This window comes from Syngnathoides biaculeatus, chromosome 9, assembly GCF_019802595.1.
Source record: "Syngnathoides biaculeatus isolate LvHL_M chromosome 9, ASM1980259v1, whole genome shotgun sequence".
Taxonomy (NCBI): domain Eukaryota; kingdom Metazoa; phylum Chordata; class Actinopteri; order Syngnathiformes; family Syngnathidae; genus Syngnathoides; species Syngnathoides biaculeatus.
This window is the reverse complement of record NC_084648.1, coordinates 8813498-8837846: the sequence shown is the minus strand read 5'-3', so window position 1 is coordinate 8837846 and position 24349 is coordinate 8813498. Positions and strand designations below refer to the sequence as shown.

At 42.4% G+C, this 24349-nt stretch overlaps 2 protein-coding genes and 1 long non-coding RNA gene across 4 annotated transcripts; 1 reads left to right on the top strand and 2 right to left on the bottom strand.

The window, feature by feature from the left end:
* Positions 1 to 443: 443 nt before the first annotated feature.
* On the bottom strand, positions 444 to 11555 carry palb2 (partner and localizer of BRCA2). The gene is made up of 14 exons (XM_061830881.1): positions 11416 to 11555; positions 11086 to 11182; positions 10364 to 10423; positions 10013 to 10127; positions 9209 to 9606; positions 8055 to 8610; positions 5312 to 6111; positions 4757 to 4912; positions 3131 to 3213; positions 2901 to 3050; positions 2377 to 2493; positions 2175 to 2262; positions 955 to 1133; positions 444 to 857 (listed from the first exon to the last, which is right to left on the bottom strand). The coding sequence occupies exons 2-14, from the start codon at positions 11164 to 11166 to the stop codon at positions 614 to 616; spliced, it is 3027 nt and encodes a 1008-aa protein (XP_061686865.1). The 5' UTR covers positions 11167 to 11182; positions 11416 to 11555; the 3' UTR covers positions 444 to 613.
* An 891-nt stretch (positions 11556 to 12446) lies between these two features.
* LOC133506221 (actin, cytoplasmic 2) lies at positions 12447 to 16898 on the bottom strand. Of its 2 annotated transcripts, none has more exons than XM_061830150.1 (7): positions 16753 to 16898; positions 15569 to 15695; positions 14799 to 15038; positions 13771 to 14017; positions 13449 to 13640; positions 13198 to 13379; positions 12447 to 13049 (listed from the first exon to the last, which is right to left on the bottom strand). In XM_061830150.1, exons 2-7 carry the CDS (start codon positions 15689 to 15691, stop codon positions 12906 to 12908), a joined length of 1128 nt encoding a protein of 375 aa, XP_061686134.1. In that variant the 5' UTR covers positions 15692 to 15695; positions 16753 to 16898; the 3' UTR covers positions 12447 to 12905. The 2 variants fall into 2 exon arrangements, with proteins under 2 accessions (XP_061686134.1, XP_061686135.1); XM_061830151.1 differs by lacking the exon at positions 16753 to 16898 and adding an exon at positions 16269 to 16419.
* Positions 16899 to 18212: 1314 nt separating this feature from the next.
* Positions 18213 to 21856, top strand: LOC133506366 (uncharacterized). The gene is made up of 2 exons (XR_009796485.1): positions 18213 to 18453; positions 21544 to 21856. It is a non-coding gene; the product is annotated as an uncharacterized LOC133506366 (long non-coding RNA).
* Positions 21857 to 24349: the final 2493 nt, after the last annotated feature.

Genomic DNA, 24349 nt, shown 5'->3' with positions numbered 1-24349 from the left:
TGGGATGTGGTAGGAAACTGGAGTACCCGGAGAAAACCCACACAGCCAAAGGGAGAACATGCAAACTCCACATAGGCTAGGCCGAAATGGAACTTAAAACTGAGGTAGATGTGCTAATCGCTCAAGACACCATCCCAACATTTGAATATTACATTTAAAATGATTAAAATTACTAAATATTTTTCGACAGATTCCCATTTTATGTATATTTAAATAAGATTAACAATTGTAATTTAAATTCCTCTCAGAATGAAAGACCAATAGCCCAAAGAGTGGTTGACTAAAATCTAAAAAAATACTTTGTGCTTTTGTTTCAGTGCATTCAAAAGTATCTTGTTTCTATTCGTTTATGAAAATTATAGAATATTTCAAATTTAGCTACCTTACTGAAATATGACAAAAAACATAGAAATAATAAAGCAATAAAAGCAAAAGACCACAAGTTCAACAAAATTCACGTTTAATACAAATTTCAACACTTTTTTTTTTTTTTTCAGCAACCCCAAGGACAAAAGTTGGAGGCATTGTAATAAAAGTGTACAGCAGTCAACTTAAAAGTCCGCTACAGTGCAAGTGTGCGACTGCCACTCTAAAAACCTTCAAGCGGGTGCGACTAAAATCCCGTAACATGGTCCTGAGTGGCAAGGTCAAAGTGCAAGGCGATGTCGCCATTGTGGTGGCCCATCACCAGTGTGGCGCCACCCTCTGCCCAGCGAGCCAGCTGCCATCCCTCGCAGTCGTGTGCCGCCGCGACCGTGACTCCGCCGCGCGACCGCCGCCTCAGCTGCCACACGCACACGCAGCCGCTCTGACTCAGGCCCACCACTGCCGCGCTGCTGGCGTCAGCCTCGCACAGCCTGCGGGAAGCCAGACATGTTGGAAATGGTCAAAATTCCAGTCATTTGTTCGTAAAGCGCCAAGTCAAGTGAAAGGTTGACAAAAACACGAGCTCACCTTCCCGACCAGGACGTGGGTGGGTCCAGACTCGCTGCCAGGATGCTCTTCCCAGTGAGAGGATTCAACGCAACCAAGGAGATGAGCACTGCCTTTTTCTTCTCTTCATCCTCGGTCTTCTTTTTAGCTTCCAGGTGGCTGCCCAGAGACAGATGCTGTAGGAGGACTAACAACACACCCTGAGCATCGAAAATGACAGGAGGACAAATGTTAAATTCTGAAATATTTGCCAATTTAGTCTTATCCATCTTTCTGGTATCTGATCTGTCGATCCAATTTGATCGCAATCAACCCAAAATCTTGAGGATGAGTTTGTCTTAAAGGCCCTTTGGAAAAAATGATTCCAAAATGTTTGCTTTAAAGCAAAATGACTTTTCAGGCTTGGCTTTTGGAGCATTTTTTTTTTGTTTACTCCTGATAGACATCCATCCAACCATCCATTTTCTTTATCGCTTATCCTCAGTAGGGTTGCAGGCGTGCTGGAGCCTATGCCAGTTATGTATCTTTGGGTAAGAGGCAGGGTATAAACTGAAATAGTTGCCAGCCAATCACAGGGCACATACAAACAACCATTCAGACTCACATTCACACCTACGCGCAATTTAAAGTCTTCAATTAATCAACAGATCATGTTTTTTGGGATGTGGGAGGAAAAGTGAAGAAATCCCACACTGGGTCGGGGAGAAAAAGCTAACTCCAGAAAGGAAGGGCTGGGATTTGAACCCCAGTCCTCAGATATGTCAGGCAGATCCAACACCGGTCGCATGTGCCGCTCATCCTAGACATGTCCATCAAATTCTATGTTGCTAAGGATAACTTGATTTTGGTCTGAATGATGAAAACTTGGAGAGTCATCAAACTTCTAAAAACAAAATGGGAGACTTACTATGTCTTTCGGGACATAGCTTTTTTTTGTGGGTCTTATCATGATAAATGTCTCCAACGGGAAACTGGCGTGAGGGGCTGAATTATTTTGGGACCTTGTGGACTCGACTCATTGGAGTTCTGAGTTTTATGGTGTTGAATCATTAAATTTCGCTGCCACGCTCCAACCACACACAATACAAAAACTCAAAAGCCTTCATTACTTTTTATCATCCATTTGTTTCGTATAAAGAATTCAAATTTGGCATCAAATCGACTCTTCAGGGACAAGGTTGTCTTTTGAGAGACATACTTCATATTAAAATTGCAGACTTTCTACGGTTAGCTACACTTACATCGCAGGAGAATCCTCTTAAACAGGACGTGTTTGACAAACTTTCACCAAGCTGTATTTTCTGCAGCAAGTGTCCGCTCTTTAAATTCCTAAAAAAAAAATAACAATAAAGACATTTTAAAAACCCACAAAACATATTAAATATAGTTAGATCTCATGGGATGGTGTACTTAAGGACGTTTTCAGTGGGTCTTTAATCCTACCAAACAAAGAGTTGTCCTCCCTCATTTGTGCCGATCAGAGCATCGGAAAGTGCATCCACTTGAGCCAGCGCTCCGACGTAAACGCCAGGCGACCCAAGAGGGAGACAGTGGGAAGTGCTTCAGAGAGGAGAAAGATTAAAAAAAAAAAAGAATTAAGATAAACATTTGTTATTGTTCATTTTTTTAATAGGCAAATGTGCATTTTGAGAGATATGTCTTCTACAAAAATAGGTTAGGATAATTAAAGAGGGTCTCTGATGATAACAAAAACATAAATGTTAGGTCTGCTGGAAAATAAATTCTCAGAGCTTCACAAAAATTTTGATTGGTTGAAGACTTTAAATTACATGCTTGTGATGTACATTGGCTTCGTAGGAGATAACATTTTCTTTGAATTCATAAAACAGTGTACATCGCAGTCACAAAAACTTGAATATTATCTTTGTTTACACTAAATTGCCTCCAATCATTCCAAAAACAAGTACATTAGCTTTGCATACGTGAGCGTGGATGATCCGGCTTACCTGCCATTGTTTGAGAGCGTGAACACCTGTAGCGTGCAGCTAGTCGCAGAGTAGGAGGAGGTGACCACCCTGGACTGGGCCACGCCCACAGCCGCCTGGACACCACCATCAAGCAGTAGCACAGGCTCGCGGCCACAGCATGACAGCACCCTGAGTTTATGTTGGACGTCAGGGAAGGCCTCAAAGATGCATAAGAGTGAACAAAAGAGAAAAATTGGGTTGTCGTTTACCTCACTTCTTTGATCTCCAGCTGACCCAGAGTCACGCACATGAGGCCGGCCGCATCCGGGACGGAAAACATGTTGATCACCGGCTGCACGGACAAACAACATCCACAACATGATGAAACAGACTTTTTTTTTTTTTAATGCCCTAATATGCCACCAAACCCCTCCATGAATAATGAATGTAGAATCATACATTCCAAATGATAGACAAGCTATTTATGTTAGAGAAGGGCTAAGTTTAGCGTGATTGTTAGCAAAGAAGATATGATATGGGACAGCCTTCGTAACGTGTTTACAGTCGGACTCCTATTGCTAGCATCTCAATTTTCTTTTTCTCAAGTCAAAACAAAAAACTAGGTTGTATCTTGAAAAACGATTGGGCAACAATGGTGTACGGTACCAGAGTACGAAGTTTAAAACCCAAGAAACCCCAATCCGGCACTTGACACGCACACAGCACAAAATGTTGCTGCAAGCAGAATGCCACAGAGATCATTTCTCTTGTTTGAGTTACATCCATCCATTTTCTACCACTTCTCCGGGTCAGGTCGCGGGGGAAGTAGCTTCCCAGACTTCCCTTTCCCCAGCCACTTCTTCCAGCCCTTCCGGAGGGACCCCGAGGCGTTCCCAGGCCAGCCGAGAGACATAGTCTCTCCAGCGTGTCCTGGGTCGTCCGCGGGGTCTTTTTCTGCTGGGACATCCCCGGAACGCCTCACCAGGGAGGCGTCCGGGAGGCATCCGAATCAGATGCCCCAGCCACATCACATCTGGCTCCTCTCAATGCGGAGGAGTAGCGACTCGACACTGAGCCCCTTCCGGATTTCTGAGCTTCTCACCCGATCTCTAAGGGAGAGCCCGGACACCCTGCGGAGGAAACTCTTTTTGGCCGCTTGTACTTTCGGTCACGACCCACAGCTCATGCCCATTGATGAGGGTAGGAATGTAGATCGACTAGTAAATTGAGAGCTTCGCCTTTCGACTTAGCTCCCTCTTTACCACAACGTTCCCAGGCCAGCCGAGAGACATCGTCTCTCCAGCGTGTCCTGGGTCGTCCGCGGGGTCTTTTTCTGGTGGGACATCCCCGGAACGCCTCACCAGGGAGGCGTCCAGGAGTCAGATGCCGCAGCCACAATGTGTAATGTTGTATTAATCTTTCTCCTTGGTTCCACATACCACCGCTACAGACTCTTTGATTGATTTTGGAGTATATTTAAACGTGCCATCTGGTCATCTAGGTCCATTGTTCAAGAAGATACTTTTGCACAATTGCAATTGTTGTTGCCTTGTTATTTGTTCCAGAAAAGGAAAGTTAAAACAGGTACTGGAAATGGCCATAAAATGCAGAAGAAACTCCACTCAGTGATGTCCTTGCCAATACTAGCCATAGCGACACCTCTGACTTGGAGACAAACTGAAGCACATTTTCAAAACAGCGCACCTGTGTCGCGCTTAAGTATAAAGCAAAAGCAGTATAAATTGTCCACGGGACAGCCACAATAACATCAGTGCGGTTGCCGCCCCCTCGAGTATCAAGATGCATTTATGTGCCAATTTTTACTCGAAATACAGTGTACAAAGCGCCTTGTGTGTAAGCCAATAACTACTATCACTTCAGTACGACACACTCACCTCAGTGAAGGGCCACGTGTGTCGAAGGGTCCAATCGCTTGAGGACGACGCACGACTCCACAAACATACCGCCCATTTGCCTGCTGCAGCGACGCACAAGTAACCGCCCGAGTCCAACAGGCAGCATGCGTCTACCAGAACACCTCCTGCCGGGGCCTGACATCAACAACAATTTTTTTAAGCAAAATAAAATTAAAAAAAAAAAAAAAAATATATATATATATATATATATATATATATATATATATATATATATATATATCCACCAATGTGTGCAAAAAATTGTTTCTTTTCTAAATTTTCAGTCATTCAAGTTTTGCTAATTCACAATGGTTGAATCGAGAAAACGTCTTTTCGTATTGAAGCCCTAACATAAAAGTAACTGCTTTGGCGCAATCTTGTGCTAACTTGGAGCTAAGAAGCTATACAGGAGTGATTTTAGGAACTTTAATCAGACAAAGGTAGTACATCGCCACAATCTTGTGCCGCTGTCTATTTCCGTGACTGTATACCATTCGGTCCAAAGCAAGCCAAAACATGCTAAAAGTTTCTTACTTTCAGAGTGCAGCTTCTGCGCTCCTCCACCGCCTTCAGCATTTGGACGTCGGGTGCCGGTGCAGGCGTGTCAACAGTGGTGAAGTGTTGGGGGGACAGGGCTCGGGTGGAGGGGTGGAGGGTGGAAGGCTGACAGAGGGGGATAACAGTGGCAGTGGGCAATGAAGCAAGGGGGGTGAGCCCCAGTGAGGGCAGCACTGGACTAGAGGGGGAAGTGGATGAAGGCGGGTGTAGTGGGGCAGAGGCCACCGGGGGGCTCAGTCGCAACTGAGAGTTGACGCTGTGCTCATTTTTTAGCGTTTTGGGAGAAACATCTCTTATCCTGTTCTCCTCCTGGCGTTCTTCTAGGGGGCAATCACGGGAGGTAACAACTTTCTGTTGGCGGTCCCCACATTTCAGTTCTTGTTCCTCCTGGCTCCGACACATGCCGGGAGAATCCAAAGGTGAGGTTCCAGTGAGTTGCATGTTCAAGGGGTCATTGTCTTTTGATTGGCTGGATGATTTGCCAGCCATCGGTGTGAGGCTGAGCGGCACACTGAAAGTGGTCACCGGAGTTCCAGGATGCTGGAGGACGCCACCTGTGTTGTGACACGGGGACGCAAAGTGATTCAGTCTGGACTCCACAGCCACTTGGCGGAGTTTACTGAGCTTCAGGGAGGCGAAGTCGTCATCAGGCAAGTGGAAGTCCTGATGGAGGTCCAGGTGCAACAGGGCGCCAGCCAGCTCCGAGAGGGGAGGAAGTAGCAGAGTGGGCATGGTCTTAAGAGAGGGCAGCAGGAGGTTACACCACTTTTCAGAACCTGGAAGGACACTTATTTTTTAAAATAGGTTCTCCGGTTCTACTGAAATCCCTAAAGTTTATAAATTTGGGTTACCAGTTTCGATACCTACAGTCTGACAATGCTGTGATTTTTTTTTTTTTTTTTAGAATGACCAATGATGAAACAGAATGACCAAGTCACAAAGATCTACCCACTACAAAAATGCCAAACATTTATTTTAAAGTATATCGAGGATTCTTTATTTGTAAATGTATCTTTGTGTGCCTTGCATAACCGCCTGTGCCAATATTACACAACATAATTAACTTTAAACATTTTTTGTAACTATCCGAGTTCACATTGATGATCACTAAACACCACACAAATGAAAATGGACACCTGGACTGTGTCACTCACGTCAGTGGATTCGTCCAACTGCAGTGAGAAACACTCACAATCTCCGATGTCTTTCCACACATCAGCCATGGCTTCACAGCGCCGTGTAACCGTACTCCATTAGTGCTGCATTGATTTAATTGAAGATAAGATTTCCGCCTTATTTTTAAAAGATCAGAAAAATTAGTCAGCTATGCCTCTTTTATGTGTGATGTGACGAACCCGGAAACGATGATGGCGGCTTTTGCTGTCGAACTATATTGTGTGAAAAGTGACTGCTGTGCACCCAATTGGGATTTTAGTTCGCTCACTTTTCTCATTCTCAGCTTCCTTTTCGGCGGAATGTCGATGTTGTATTTTCCATAAACAGTTCGAAAATGCTGTTCCACATTTCACTACAGTGGCAGATGAAGCAAACATACTTCGAAAATGACGGTGAAAAAAAAGTCCGCCTCACATTCTGTATGAAAGTGATGCATTTTTGTCTTCTTTACTGCAGCATCCATACTCATGTTTGTTAAGATTTCTTAAGCGAGTGCTTAAAATGGGGAAGCAGGGGGGACTCACTGATAGCGTGTTTTCCTGTACTGTCGTTGTTTGCACATGCGCGGTGAGCCAAAGTTAAAAAAAATACGGCTGATGTCCCCCCCCCCCCCACCCCCACCCCCTCGGCAGGCCATCGCAATCGACCAGACCCATTGAGCACCCCTGCTGTAGACTATCGCACGGTCCGTCACTTTAAACTGCTCCCTTTGCACGATTGTCATTACACTGGTGTATAACAGTGAACTGCGAATGGGCACTCTACAAGTTTGACATAATGTGGGCCGTTGAGGCACTCTAAATGGTCAACATGAAGAAGACTGCATCTCGCACAACTGTGACTCCAATAAAGAATAGTTCCCATAAACGGAATATCTCTTGTTCTTGTTTGTTTGTTTGTTCTTTGTTCTGAATGTTGTACCAGGCTGGCGCCGACAGCCCCAGACAAATTCCTTGTGCTTTGTTTCATACTTGGCGATTATAGATTATTCTGATTCAGATCTGATTCTAAATTATCTTTGATGTTTCTGAAAACATGTACTGTATGATCAGTGCACTGAAGATGAACTCATCTTTGATGTTGACTAAGATTCATTATCTCCGTTGTTAAGAAAAAAACTAGGTTAGGTTCGTTTATCCCTGAAAGTTGTCTTGGATGTTTACAAAAACTGAAGTTACGGTTGTAGACTACTAAATGGTCTTCAGTTTACGAGAACATATGTCAGTTTTATTAGGGAAGGACCTTACAAAATATTTGTTTGATTCCCCCAAGACAATATGTTTCTGTAAACATAAAGGAATATTCAATCAGCTCCATTTGATTCTTTGCAGACTAGATTTCTTTTGTTTACAAATAACATACATTAGGTTGGTCTGAGAGCACATCTTTGATGTTTATTTTTTTTAATTGTCTTTCTTGTTCAAAAAGTGAGTGGTTGTGTCTTCCTTGTGAACGCGAACATTACAGCTATGCAATGGAAAATCCATAACTGATATTTACGTGGTCTCCAGACAGTGTATACACAGTGTCGTGCACGTCTTACCTGAGGACACAGGAGTGGACTTGACCATTTTGTCAATGATCGGAAAGACCGTCTGGGCTTCGAAAGAAGGTTGGATGTCAGGAGACGTGGCCTTGGGATTGTCAGATGGCGGCTCAACCTCTTCCAGAGGTGAGTGGGATTTGGAGGAATTTGTCTCATGGAGTGACGGTGGGCCAGGAGAAGGCGAGGGTCTCTTGAGCCGAATTTTCCCCCTGCCTCGACCCCTGGCCTTCTGACTCTTCCTCGGACGAGTGACTCTCAGGGGCGAAACGGCTTTCGTGGGGGTCTTACTGATGGACATCGGGCTGGAACGCTTACTGGAAATGGCCGGCCTGGCTTTTTTCTGGCGAGGTCGTCTTGAGTTCATCTGGGTATGGATGACGGCCCGCAGGTCTGGCTGGCTCCGTGAGAGAGCCATGCGCCTGGTAGTGCGGACATAGTACTCTGCAGGGAAAAGTAGTCCCTCCACCAGGGTGCAGGACTCCAACAGGCTCTTCCCATCTTCACCTCCGGCTATTTTTTCTTCGCTGCACACACAAGGCTTCAAGTAGCTTGCCTAAAGGCATGAGCAAAAAAAAAAGTCTGCAAATAGTTTTTCAACTACTCCCACACCATTTTCTTTTTAAGTCGGCGTATTCGCAAGTTCACACGACACCTCAATCTCATTATTGATTATTGTAAAGCATATGTGCGGTCCAGCATTTACAAATCTCCTTTTTAGTTTATTTTTTTAATAGTATTTGCTGCAAAACTCACCTGTTGACCAATTTTCTTTCTAATATGGCACAGTTGTTAATACAACCTTCTCTGTAGTCTGTCGAGTTTATTTTCATTTTTGTGGCATTTTAAGAAATCTTGCCAAGTCCAAAATTCCTGTTCTCTTGCAAGATCATTTTGCTTAAATTCCTTATGTCATTACTCTTTTTCTTTTTAACATTGAGAGGGGGAGATGAATAACTCGCCGTTAGAGACAATTCACTAGATTCCTTATTTTAATCCAAACTTACTGCTGTAATAAAATTTCCACCAACAAGGAAATAAATAAACAGTATAATTGCTTGTTAAGAAGAAATACCTTGGCAGACAAAAACTATAAACTTTTTTCTACCTTGATTGGGTTTTATCTTGGCTAGATTTAGGTTTATGCAGCATACCTGTTTTTCCAAATTTTCACGACTCTTTTCCTCAAGTGTGATGTTCCTGCCATCTCCTCCGACAGTGCGATTTTCAGTTCTGTCTCCATCTGGCAGCTCCGCTTCCTTTTTGCCTTCTTGTTTCTCATTCCCGAGGTCCGGAACATTCCAGTGCGAAAGCAGCAGAGAGGGCGATGCCGATCCCAAACTTTGGGTTTCATCTGCAAACCTCGGCGGGCCTTGCGAGCTTCCTCCATCCTCGTTGCGACTCTGCCAGCGCATGCGGCTGCGGCGGGAGCGCAGGCGCAAAGCTGGACTGGCTCTGGAAACGGAGGCCTGGTTATGGTGGACCGGTTCGGATTCTGGCGTTGATGGGAACAGAGTCCTGACCAAGCTACAGCAGCTGGAGTCAGCAGGGCCTGATGAAAGTTTTTACGGTGTTATACAAGCACCAGTCAAAGTATTAAGTACATGACATTGTGGTGACCTTATCAGAATCAAAAGAATCACAAGAGCTGGGTAATGTTAAGAACAGTAACATCCAATATTGAAAAAAAGAACTATCTATAATATATCATGTATAATGACTTCCGTGAATTTCTACTGAAACATGGCATTACGTGCAAATCCAAAAAACGTCGTAGACAAAAACATCCTGACGTATGAATCTGTGCATACGCATGAATCCAAGCACATTTCCTTCGTACATCGTTTCTGTGCGCAAGCACCTTTTGTACATGAGGCCCTTGGTCCCTACAATAATCAACATGGACCAGCCATTTGCGCAAAATTGACTTTTTGAAATATACCTCATTTTTTACATACTTTCATTTGTAGGCTTAGATGTCCCTTGTGGGTCTGTCTGGTACTGATGCTGGTCTTGCTTTGGAGTGATGTTGTTCCTCTCCTGTTTTCGCACCACCTCCAGACGCTCAGCACGCTGCCAACGCAAATGTACATGCTTGTGTGAAAACCTGGCTGACTGACTTTCGGTGGACAGACTGTGGTGCTTTGCCTTACTAGTTAAAACAGTTATGCTACTTAGCTCGCAACTCAAAACGCAGCGGAGAGACAGAGGCAGAGAGAGGACAGGACTTTTGAATTGTTTTTTTTTTTTTAAAAAAAAACGTTTCTTTTGATATCAGTATATCAATAAATGGAATATATTGCTTTTACCTGCAGTTTCTGGGCTGTCTTGAGATACTGCCTCCGGAGCTCGGCCAACTTTCTCCGAAGCTGCAAAGAAAACAGAAGAAAGAGAAAAATAAAAGTTATATAATCCAGTTCTCCATTGCAACACCAGTGTTGGGTTCTGCTATTTACTATACTGATGCCTTCAATGCCTCCCACATCCCAAAAACACGCAACATTAATTGGACACTCTAAATTGGCCCTAGGTGTGATTGTGAGTGCGGCTGTTTGTCTCGATGTGCCCTGCGATTTGGCTGGCAACCAGTTCAGGGTGTACCCCGTCTCGTGCCCATTGACAGCTGGGATAGAAACAAGCACTCGCTGAGACCCTTGTGAGGATAAGCGCCTAAGAAAATGGATGGATGAATGCCTTCAGTGGTTTAAGAGTCATCACGCTACTCGTGTCACCCTTTCTGCAAATTGCAAGTTAACAATTAATGGCACCTCCTTACAAATGTTTATAATTGCTTTCAGTAATAGTTTAAACCTTAATATAGCACAAACTGTCACCCTAAAACACATTAATATCAATTCAACCTCATCTTCAGACATTACTTTTTCAATACATAGCAGATGATTTGATTTTAACAAAGCAAAAACACATCCAGCTCCTTTTCAAAGAGTTACGTGTATGTGTTTCTCCGTTTATCCTTTTTATTCTCTCTATTTTTAAAAATGATGTTCAAATAAATCAAGAATTACAGTACATCGTCCTTGTCATCGCAGAAGAGTGTGGACCTCAGGTGCTCCTCACAGCACAGGACATCCCCAACGGCATTGCTCTGCATACTGCTCACTCACTCACTAACACAAAATAACACAACACACTCGTAACTAAATAATACAAACTCAAACAAATCAAAACATAAACTTAAAAGCACGTAAAGCTATGCTAGGCTACGGTGCATTAGCGCCTAAGGTTAGGCGCTTAGCTAAAATGGAAGCTGTTTGTTACCGTTCACGTAGCGTTTACCTCGTAAATACAAATATGAAAAGTTTAAAAGATATAGGTTAAAGGAGTAAGGTCTACAAACCACCTTTGGTCCTCAGTGACCGCCGACAGTTATCCGAACACATGCGCCGACTTTGCGTTGAGTTGTGGAGGTTGGCGATCGATGACGCGACTATTGATTCCATTCTAAATTCCCGCGACTGCTCGCTGACTACAGACAAAATCAGTCGAACACCGATAACTCCATCCCCATTAACGAGGGACTAAGAAAACGTGTAAAATGTATTTTTTTTTTAAAATGACATACAGTAAAAAATGAATTTTTAAATATTTTATAAATTAGTCACGGGCTGTAATATAGTTAAAAAATTTAATTTTTAAAACTAATTTTAAAAACTTACTATTTAGTCAGTAGCCGTTGACAAAAACTAAGCACAGTGCTATACTGTTTCCATAAACATTTGAAAGATTAGTTAAAAAAAAAATGTTCAGTTAATGACCACGTCCATGCTTAAAATTGATATACCTGCATTGGTCTTAGTCTATGTACATTTCAAATGTGAATATTTAAATGAAACATACTTGTAAGGAGAGAGGGGGGGGGGGGAGTCTTGCAGAAGCTTATTTACCATTTGTACATTTACAAACTTTTCAAATTTGGCCAATTATAGGAATAAATTGTATAACCCTAACACTGAATACACAATGCCATCTGAACCATAATACTGTAGGTGTTTTTGCAACCTCTATGACTAAGTTTATGAATATTAGGCCCTAAATGTAACTAATCCCTTCTCTATTGCTCCAGGCAGATGTGCTTGCTGCAACCTCCACTTATAATGGGTCCAGTCAGAATTTGTGGATTAGGTAGGGGAAATTTTCCCACATTTGTTTTTATCATTAGCGAACAAACTACCTTCACCTGCAGTATAGATGTAACAAGCATTAGCATACTAATTTGCTTATTTGAATTGAAGGACCAATTCATTTACAGCTATCAAATTGTCATTAAAATTTTCAATGTGACTAAATTACACACATTCTGTAATCACCCAAGCTCTTCATTTTGTTTTCCTACAAGTCTTGAGTAATGTAGAAAGTAGAAGAGAAGAGACATCTCATTCATGTGCACTTTATTAGATTATGCAACCAGCTCATGTAAAAACCTTCCAACCACCATCTGACAAAAGCTTTCTATTAATTTTTGCATAAATCACAAAAATTAGCAAATATCTTAAGGCTGAAAGTACAAAAAAAAAAAAAAAAAAAGATAATTTACATAAAGCAATAATACTAACATCTGCCAAGGCAAGAGGAAAGCCTGGCAGCAGAAGATGGAAACCTTCATAGAGGCAAATAAAGGTGATGGAACAAAAACAAGAAAACTAAACTACACAAAATCATTCCTCACATTCACACTGCCCGTGGGAGTGGGTGGGGGGGCTCTAGGCTTCCTGCAGAGCTCCTCAGTGATGAGGGTCAAGAGGTGCTGCAGGATCAGCATACAGTGTTGATGGGAGCCAGTTGCTTGGGTCGGTAGCAGTGTGTTCGGGGAGGGGGGGTGTCGGCCAGTCTTTAGAAGCACTTCCTGTGGACGATGCTTGGGCCAGACTCGTCGTACTCCTGTTTGCTGATCCACATCTGCTGGAAGGTGGACAGGGAAGCCAGGATGGAGCCACCAATCCACACAGAGTACTTCCTCTCGGGTGGAGCAATGATCTGTAGTCAGAAGTTACACAAATGCAACGTTATTTACTTTATATTGAGTTAAAACCATTCCATTGGAGGATATTTTGTGATGAATCATTTAGTCAATATAAAATGATTGGCTGATAAGAATTTGGACATTTTAAATTTCCAACATTACCTTAATCTTCATGGTGGTGGGGGCCAGAGAGGTGATCTCCTTCTGCATGCGGTCAGCAATACCTGGGTACATTGTGGTGCCACCTGACAGCACAGTGTTTGCGTACAGATCCTTACGGATGTCCACGTCACACTTCATGATGCTGTTGAAGGTGGTCTCGTGGATGCCGCATGACTCCATCCCTGCCAGACGACAGATTTGTCAGTACATTTTGGAAACAAAATTAGCGATTGACCGGAGAGGTTACATACCCAAGAAGGAAGGCTGGAAGAGAGCCTCAGGGCAGCGGAACCTCTCGTTGCCGATTGTGATGACTTGGCCGTCGGGCAGCTCATAGCTCTTCTCCAGGGATGAGGAGGAAGCGGCTGTGCTCATCTCCTGCTCGAAGTCCAGAGCAACGTAGGAGAGCTTCTCCTTGATGTCTCGCACAATCTCACGCTCAGCTGCATTGGCAACAAAACAAAAAAATTAAGCCTCTTGCTTCTTTCCTATACAAATCAAGCATGTTTCACAGTGTCCAAATTAGTCAATTAAACTTGTAACAAGATGGAATTTCAAGCAACATTGACTGACCAGTGGTGGTGAAGCTGTAGCCACGTTCTGTTAGGATCTTCATGAGGTAGTCAGTGAGGTCCCGACCTGCCAGGTCCAGCCTGAGGATGGCATGTGGCAGCGCGTAGCCCTCGTAAATGGGTACAGTGTGGGTGACGCCGTCTCCAGAGTCCATCACGATGCCGGTGGTACGGCCAGAGGCGTACAGGGACAGTACGGCCTGGATGGCCACGTACATGGCGGGTGTGTTGAAAGTCTCGAACATGATCTGGACCACAAAGCCACAATTAGGGGGGGAAAGAAAAAAAAAACAAATAGTCACTCAAAGCTTCCTTTTATATAGCTTCACATGCCCAGTTTATTGATCTAATGTCATGCTGTAGGTCTGACCATTAGTAGCCTGTAAAATTTAGTCAAGTTGTGCATAATGTTTAGTTGAACATTCACATTTCCTACACCCAATTCAAGAATTAAATATTTTATCTGCAATACATTAGCTTGTATAGTTCAATAACATCCAACAATGTTAGTACAAATCGGTCTTGAAAAAAATTATAAGGGGGGGATGTCAACACTAGTTACCCAACCTTAAAAGCCAATGAGGAAATGTTAATTTTCCCTCCCTCAATCTTAACTTTTGAATTACAATTTACCTTAAAACTGCATGTAGTTTTTAAAAATCGGGGAAGCAAAAAAAAAAAAAAAAAAAAAAAAAAAAAAAAAAAAAAAAAAAAAAAAAAAAAAAAAAAAAAAAAGACTAGTAATTGTTGCTAATCCTTAAAAAAAAAAAAAAAAAAAAAAGTATAACTGGGTATTTTTCCCTGGTCAAATTCCAAATTGTTTAAACATGCCAGGTTAGGACTTTCTAAATTATGTAAACTCCATGCTGTAACAGCGCTCAAAATATGATATACAAGAAACCTGAAGTATCCACAGAGATTGAATGAGAGCTCAGGAAAGAGGGCACCTGCAATTTTCAGGGGGAAATTGTGGACTGAGCAAGAACACTATGATATTAAACAAGTCTCAAAAATGGACGCCTGGCATACCTGGGTCATCTTCTCGCGGTTGGCCTTTGGGTTGAGGGGAGCCTCAGTGAGCAGCACAGGGTGCTCCTCGGGGGCCACGCGCAGCTCGTTGTAGAAGGTGTGGTGCCAGATCTTCTCCATGTCGTCCCAGTTGGTGACGATGCCATGCTCAATGGGGTACTTGAGGGTCAGGATGCCCCTCTTGCTCTGAGCCTCATCACCGACGTAGGAATCCTTCTGGCCCATGCCCACCATCACACCCTGCCGACAAATTTGATTAAAAAAAATGTCATTATGATCAATTTTATACCTACAGAATTTAATGTATTTGACTAAAACTTCACACAATAATTACACAAGCTCAAAAAGTTGCCAACAAATTTCTCAAATGAAGGGGCATTCGACACCAGTACAAATAGTCACTTGAGAACTGATACATGAAAATTAATGGGCCTGTAATTTTAAGAGCGGCTCCATGTAATCTTAAGAGGCCCTTTGATGTAGACATTTTGCACGTGTGTAAAAGTACCAGCAGCCTTCATAAGTCCCTAATATGTTGAAATTAGGCTGTAACCCCAAAATACCAAGTAGCAAATAAATTAACATTAGCTCAAAAAAATGCCTCCCACAAATACGTACACAGCAAGTTTTGCAACTAGCCTTGTAGATCTATCTGTAGCATGACAAAAATTTCCAATAGTGTTACTTAAAAATATTGTAATCAGTTCACCACAAAGGGGAGGGGGAAAAAAAAAAAAAAAAAAAAAAACTCAAGATATTAAGGGGTCTACCTGATGCCTGGGCCTTCCCACGATGGAGGGGAAGACAGCACGTGGGGCGTCATCTCCAGCAAAGCCGGCTTTGCACATACCGGATCCATTGTCCACAACCAGGGCGGCAATTTCGTCTTCCATTTTTCTACACAAAAAAAAAAAAAAAAGTAAGAGGAAGTGAGTGAAGGTGAGTCAAAAAAAAAAAAAAAAAAAAAAAAAAAAAAAGAAAAGGGAGGAGACTGATGCACCACATCTGCGGCAAATAGTCAAGTAGTTCCGCTGGGCACAGTAGTGGCAATCAACCCCCCCCAAAAAAGTCAAAAGACTTCTGGTGGTGACCATATATGGAGAAAGTGAGGCAGCAAAGCAAACATGACCACTCCCTTTGAACACCAACCCTCGAATTCCAATGTTGGTAAAAATACACAAAAGCACATTTGGAGGAAAAAAAAAAAAAGGTCACTTATTTAAGAATAAACGGTAGCACACTTAAGATAGACACGGTCGTATATATTTCCAAATTTGCATCTCTCAATCACTTGAGTATGTTCGCTCAGGAATTTATGTACAATTTATTAAAAAAAAAACCATTATGTAACCTAGTTGCCTTAATTAACAAAATACACTTCACGTTGAATTATTCTTTTTTTCCCCCCAATGTTCCGTTCTAAAACGCCAAAATTTCCAGCGAGTACGCAAAATTGCCCTTATGAATTACCTTGTCCGGGGAAAGCCAATTTAAAAACGACAGCGAAAATCCAATCAAAACCAAGCGACCAACGTCGGGGCAGGTTCCTAATTTTAGTTAGTCTGCGACTGCCGGGTGACCGCTGAGCTAATCCACTTGTTGTAAATCCGCCTAGTCGTAGAGACGATGGCGTGTTGAAGCGACTCGGGCGGGGTCTGTGACAGTCAAAGCGGTGAAAGCGAATTCTTAAAAGACGGAGGTGGGCTCCGTCATCAGAGACGCTGGGCAAGGTCGTCCCAAAGCGCGTCACAAAGCCGGACGTTGACTCTTTCAAGCCGGCGTCACAGTTTCGTTCGATGCCGGCAAACGGCTAGCCGACCACAACCACGCCGGTTAAAAAGTCATTTAAAAGCCTCAGGCAAAGGTATAAAGTAGGACAACGTAAATCGCGCGCCTCAGACATTACTTTTCATTTGAATTCCAATTGAATAAATGCAAAATTTATCATCCTTACCAGTGTGAGTGAGCGAGCGAGCGAGCGAGTTCTCTTCGGTGCTGACTGCGAGGTGCGCGAGCCAAGGCTTCCAAGCTCGACTGTGACGTCGAACCGGCTGACCGCTGGCTTTTAACAGGCCCTCTTGCTGCAGCCCCTCTCCATATAAGGAAAACTTTCCTCACGGCGGCCTCCGGTTGGTCCGCCCGCGTCTAGTGGGCGTGGCGCGAGCGGTTCGCCCATCAAACAACAAACAGTAGAACCGAAACGAACCCCCCAAAATCAGTACATTGTGCTGAAATGGACGTTTCCGTTTGCCAATTTGTTGGTTACACGCCTTTTATTCACTTGGTGGAGAAAAGAGGGCTTGAAAAGAGTGCGTGCAGCATGTTTTAAGGGTGTGTAAAGTGTGTTTGTGTCGACTGTATGTGAGATTTATGAGGAGGGTTTGAAGCTCTACAGTGGGATAAAATAAATCATCCATTCATCCATCTATCCATCTAATCATGTATCCGTGTTGCCTTCAAAGTCAATCTGAAATCACGCTTTTGCATGCCCTTATGCACTGTTGCCTTTCAGGAAGAGTATACAAACAAATATCTGTCTCGCCACATATCTGTCTGTCTGTCAGTCACTGTTCAATAACAAAAGGACATCTGCAGGGTTGGGTTGCTGAACTGGGAGGGTTCACTGACAGGCGGGTTAACACCTGGGATAGCAGTCAAATAATCGCACGCACACACACACACACACACACACTGTGGAACTGATACTGGTGTGAACATGGTGGTATGTTTATAGACAACATGTAAATCTCACCACTCATCACCTCGACCAGAGGCCTCCCATTGTGGGATATTTTGGTTTCAAATTTATTTGAATACAAGATGATCATTTTCAATATCACTACATGTATTTCTATCATGTGTTAAGAGAATAAATGTGACAAAAATCAGACGCTTTATTTTTTGTCCATGATCGGCGTTCGTGATTTATTATAGTGTTTCTTATTCCTTTGATGTTTAATGAAAATATGGGGATAATAAAAAATGTTTATTTGGTTACATGATGAGCACCAGCGTTATATTTGATGTTTTATGATGCGTGCTAAAGGTCAGATCAGAGGCGCCATTATTATTACATTCATCATGCTGTATATCTGCTTCATTTCCATAGTTTTTGTTAACCAATGTGACTGCAGTACTTTATATTACCTCATGAATCTTTGTGCTTTTATGTTTTGTGGGCTAAGAGTACATTTATTTATTTTTAATCTGCAGCTAAAAAAAATACAAATGAAAATAAAAACCTATAGACTGTTTTCGACCACGTGACTACATCCGGGGCACCTGGCCATATTGAATGGCCGCAGTTACACAAATATTCGTATGATTGTTAAAAGTGACGCATGATGGCTAAAAAGACTTTGGAAAGTTATCGGTGCACATTAGATGTTGTTTCAAGAAACGGTTACGACAAGAACTGCGCTTTGATCAACAATATCGACCCATATGCCTTGGAGAAACACAAATGGAGCACACAACTGTGGGCGTCGGTAACCTATCCAGACATCGTCCACTATCCCCTCTTCTCGACAAGCGCTTATACCGTGGGCCAACAAAAGAATTACAAAAGTCTGGAGGCCTACAACCACTCATCAATGTCTCGCTTCGTCATGCGGCGGTATCCATTGTAAGCAACCTGTCTCCCCACACTGCTAAGGTTTGTGAATATAGTCAGCGGTGTGTTAAATTATGTTGATTATACCAACGAAAGAGGTGTACATTAGTATTTTCGTTTTTGTTACTGAGAGGGAGAGAGAGAGAGGTTCAATTGGGACGAGTATCTTTTTCTCCACTTCCACGGCTACATTTTTAACGTTTTTAACGAAACAGGTAGCGGTCCAGTAACTCGTTTTTGCAAACTTATTATAATAAAACAGAAAATACAGATTTTGGAGATATGCATTGCATTCGCACACGAGTATTGTGCTTGGCTGCTATATCGGCTCTGCTAATATGAGACAGCCACAGTTTGTCGCCGTTTGGTTGCTAACTGCTCCGTTTTCTCGCACTGGTTCTTGATCAAAGCTGGCAGTTGAAAGAAAGACGCATTGATACCATAGCCCCACTTATACGCCTTTCTTAAATGACTCCTGCTTAGTTACGTGTGTTCACGTGAATTCACCAAACCAAGATGGTACCCGCGTTCTAAATCGGAAGGTGTGTGACATCAGTCGAAAACAGTCTATATCCATCCATCCATTCTCTACAGTGCTTATTCTCATTCTGGTCACGAGTGATCTGAAGCCGAACCCATCTGATTTTAGGGTGATACAAGTGGGATACACCCTGAACTGGTTGCCTGGCGATCACGGGGAACATATACGGACGGTGCCGTGAAAAAGTGTTGGCCCCCTTCTCAAATTCTCATTTCTTTGTATAGTTTCGGCACTTCAATAGGGGCTTTTCGACCAACCAGCCCATGAACTTTGAGTTCCTAGTAGCAAAAGTCAAAAGACTCGTTTTGTACCTTAATTTGAATTTAAAATGTTATTGAAAACTTGAAAAGCTAATCCTTTATTCATCCAAGTGAGAACTGATTCCAATTCGCAATGGCAACCATGGCAGGGAGGATTATTATACACAGGTACATTGCAATATATTTGAATACACTCATGTATATATGTATGTGTTTGGTATGTACTCGCTTATTTAAAAAGACAAGGTTTTCTAATGTCTAGGTATTCAGATGATTAAAATTTTTAATGCAATATTTCCACCTTTAGAGAACATCTGTTACTAAGTTGTTGGTATATTACATTGTACACATTGTATATATGTATTTGCTTTGTCATTCATAGCCAAGTTTGCTATTGCAAACACCTTACATGAATAAGGATCAATGAATACATGAAAAACGTTATGACTTCATGCTCTTAGTGAGTTTTTAATTACAGGGGTGAGAAGTATTTGGTACATGTAAATGCTTAGAAACAAACAAAATCAGATTTGTGCACGCGCACACAAGACAAAAGGCCAGGTTTCATTTCCTTGTCTTGCATAAAAGCAAATGTGCTATGTTTCCGAATGCTTGAGGAGCTCCTTCCTGAGAAGGCTATTGATCCCCCTCAACCCCCTCTACCGATTGGATTGGACTATCAAAGAGTCGCGGGTGGCTCGCCTCATCGGCACAGCTCGCCCCCTCAAAGAGTTCCTGGTAGCTTTGATAAGACCCTACACAGGAGGAACTAAATGATCCAGAGGGTTAACCTTTTGTACCCCGTTACATTTTTCTGGTGGGGACACCGGGTTGTACTCAAGCAACCAGGGAAGCAAGGGAAGTTCCTGCGAAGGTTCCTGCTGTGGGAAAGCACTTTGTGTTTAAGATCATCAAACAAATGCAAACATCAGACAAAGATAACTCACGAGTCAAGAAAAAAAAAGTTATTTTTTAAAGGGGAATTTTATTTATCAAGCAATTAAAAATAACACTTCAAAGCTAGCTGGCCCTGTGCAAGAAAGCGGAGCCAATTTTAACTAACCACACCCCAAACATGTTCAAGAAATCACTTAAATAGAACCTGTCACACAAAATCTAGTTGTTAAAAAGATCTCACAAAGTGACAACAGAATGCCACCATTCAAAGAAATTCAAGAACAGATGAGAAATAAAAACAAATATTTTCATCAGTGTGGAAAGGGTTGCAAAGCCCTTTATAAACCTTTATGACTTCAGCGAACCACAGCGAGAGACATTATCCTCAAGTGAAGAAAACGTCGAACAGCGGTCAACTATCTCAGGAACGACCGGTCGACAGAAACTCATCAAGGAGGTCACAAAAGAACTAAGGATGGCAACTAAAGAACTGCAGGCCTGTATCTCAAAAGAAGTGATTACGCGTTTAGATTGCACATCTTACATTTTTGCTATTGTGAAACTAAAATAAAGGTGTGGTATTGTCACATACACAGAAGAGCTTTATTATCACTGGTAGTATTTTACTTCCAACTATTTTGAAATGCACTTCAACAAAACGTGATTTACAGTAGCTGGACCGAAGCACTGTACACAAATCATTAAATAATACTGTATTTAGTTTTTTTTTTTTTTACAACAAATTAAATTTGAAAAAAAAAAGAATTGAAAAAAATGACAATCAAATATCCATCCATCATACATGAATACATTTAAAAGATACATTATTTTACGTACGTCATACGTCATATACATTTAAAAAGTTCCCTACTATCCATCGATCCATTTTCTTTGCAGCTTATCCTCACAAGTGCCCCAGGGAGTGCTGGAGTTTATCCCAGCTGCCAACGGGCAGGAGGCAGGGTACACCTTGAACTGGTTGCCAGCCATTCACAGGGCACATAGCGACAAACAGCCCCACTCACAATAACACCGAGGGACAATTTAGTGTCCAATTTATGTTGCATGTGTTTGGGATGTGGGAGGAAACCGGAGTGCCTGGAGAAAACCCGCGCAAACTCCGCACAGGCGGGGCCGGGATCGAATACGGGTCCTCAGAACTGTGAGGCCGACGTTTTACCGGCTGATCCAACGTGCCGCCCAACCAAATATTTAAATCTAAAATTTGGTGTGAGGAAAAACGCTTGTAATGTTTGGAATAAATCAGGAAAAATGTTAATTTCGGCCAAGATTTGCTTCCAAAAATGAAGTAGTAGTAGTGTTCTTTAGTGGGCTACAAAAGAGCGGCAAGCGCGACATGATGCTTTATGACATAAAACAGGTCAAAATCAAAGCGCTTTTTATTTGTGTGCGTAATGAGCATTTTTCTCACAGGGCTCGTTTGACGGTTCACGGAGGGGCCTCGACGGTGACGTTACGCCACGCGTCACTTGACTTCCAACGGAGGAAGCGCATGGGCGCGGTGGAAGAAGGTACGATTCGTCCCGGAAAGTTACAGGTGTGTCCGTGTGTGTGCGTCACAGAAGGTGACAACATCCAAGTGTGATGCAAATTTGGAACCCGAGATGGTGACACACACGGACCTGAAATACCTGACAGCGCAATACCACTCATGACCGTGTCACACGCGCTCGATCCCCCAAAGCATGCCCGGACAATGACCAATAAAGCTGCACTGTGCTTGTAATTCTCCCTCGCTCTCTTTGGTGTTCCTAATAAGGATGTACGGCCAGCCGCGGAGGCAGGAAGTGGTTTTTGCTTTGGTCATGGTTTCACCTCTACATGTATACAGGAAGTCAACACACACACACATACACGTTCTGCATGGAGAGGTTAAAAAGGTGAACAAGCCAATCAGGGAATTATCAAAATCCCTCCCCCTACACACACTGCCTTTGGATGACATCCATATAAGGAGATATCAGCATGAGCAAATCACATGACTAGGAAGAAAAAGAATGCATTGCTGCATATTCGAGTCATGTGACCAGCAGCAGCATGAGGAAATGAATGAATCTCCCTTTTTAAGGGTTTGTACGCGCATGTGTTGCATGTCGACATTGCCACAGGCACATTGCACAGTGACACACACCCACACGGGCTCGGTTCTTGGCTCCAAGGCCGTATATGGAAAGAAGCTCGCAGGTAGCTTAGTTCCCAAGTGCCTTTTATTTCTACGACATTCTCAAAGCGCAATAGTCGTTTAGCACAGGCCAGTTTCCCCTTGCCCACACTTGAATCTTTTTCACTTTTATGGTCTTGGATTCCAGTCGGGTTACACGAAGAAGCATGTGGCTCAAAGGGGGGGGGAATTTTGGCCCCTGTTTGGGAAGACAGAAGATCAAATGGAGAGTTTCACGATATAGTGACGCCTCGGGATATTTGTTACAGGTGGCACACTCGTGGCTAAAAATCATCTTTCCCCATTCAAATATGAAAACTACAAAGGCCAGTGGGCTGGAGCAGCCCAGCTAACCGACGTGCCCGTATGGCGGCCATTTTGGAAGGGGGGATGTTGCCATTAAAGGCAATGCATGAATGTTGAAATTCAGTAAAAACTCGCAAATTTCTCACATCATATTCATGGTTTCCTTTTTTTTTTCAAGTTGACCTTTTTCTGGCTCTCTCTCTTTAATATTGAAACATTGTTGTATTGTGAATATTTGGTAAAATTCTGACATGAAGGCCCAGTTTCCAATTGCAACGCCTCCCATTTCAATAATGATATAAATAGAATTCAAAACAACAGACGTTTTTGCTACACGTTTTGCTTCCGTTGTATGGCCGTTGTGCTGTTTCCCGCCTTGGCCATCTTGGGGCAGTATAGGACATATCTACTGTTGTGTATAGAACACAGACATCTGTACATTGTAGATGTCTTTGCTCCTCTCAGAGGATAAAGAATGTATGACTGTCCATAATGTGTTGTTGAATATCTAAACGTATTACCGGACTATGTGTGTGCAAATATACATTGCTCGAAGAGTTGTATGTATCCTATTCTGTTAGCATTAGCTTATAAGCTAGCAGACTAAAGCTCAAGCTGTGTATGTGCGTTTTATTTAGCTCGACAAACTTCAACTGGAAGTGGGAATAAACACCTCAAAGCCTCTTTCTGAAGAATTGTTTACTATTTGCTAAAGTGCTGCTTATTGTGAACTGTGTTGAGTTCACTGCTAACATACAGCGTTTGTATCTTAAGGTTGCGCTTGTAAGTCAATGCAAAAAAAAAAAAAAAAATCTGCTGAATGATGGCTCGTAGTATCTGGAATAACTTGTAAGTCCGGTCACTCGTCCCAACCACTGTAAGGTTTTTAGTATTGAATGCAGTGCAGCATTTTTCCACCATGATTTATCATTTGTTTTGTGCCACAGTAAAACATTTTGCACTAATTACTTACTTTTTACACAATTTTTTGCCGTGACATTCTTTAGTGGACTACATCAGCACGTCGTTTGGACGTCTGAATCAGCAACTTGTTTAAAAGGCCGATTTGTACCAAATCAGATTCTGACAGTGATATCTGTGAGCAAGTATCATGGCTTCAAGGTTTAACAATTAAAGCTTTGAAATGTATTATTTTGAAATGTTTGTGGAAACAACTTTTCCATTAAATCAAGTCTGGGAGCTTCACAACCAAGAAAATGAGTAAACTGGAGGAATTATTTTTTTCATGGAAGAAAAAGGACCTGCCTGTGAGTATTGTTGTCTTGCATGTTTTGCTGCACCGTTAGTGTTCAAATATCCACATTTACCATGACAACACCACCGGAGAGATGTTACTCATTAGCCCATCTGTGGGATTTTGTATTGTGTGTGAACAATAGGAGACATTCAGTGATGCAGTTGTTTTAAAACACACAATGTACTGTCATACTCATATTTAGTTTGACAGTAAACCTCAACTCTTAGTGGCATTCATCAGCTTTGTCTTTGGTTCTTGTTGTGAAGTAATTTGACCTAACTGCCACCACACAAAGCAAAAAACACATCTCCATAAACTTGTAAATCCGGTCACACGTATCTCAATGCACCACTGCATCCAATTAAGTAAATAAATAATTTAGCAAAAAGATTTTTTTGGGTCGAAAATTAAGGGGTCACATCAGTGGAATACAGTTTTATGAAGAAGGAAAGAAAACCTGGTGAGATACAATGAACCCCACGCGCACACACACA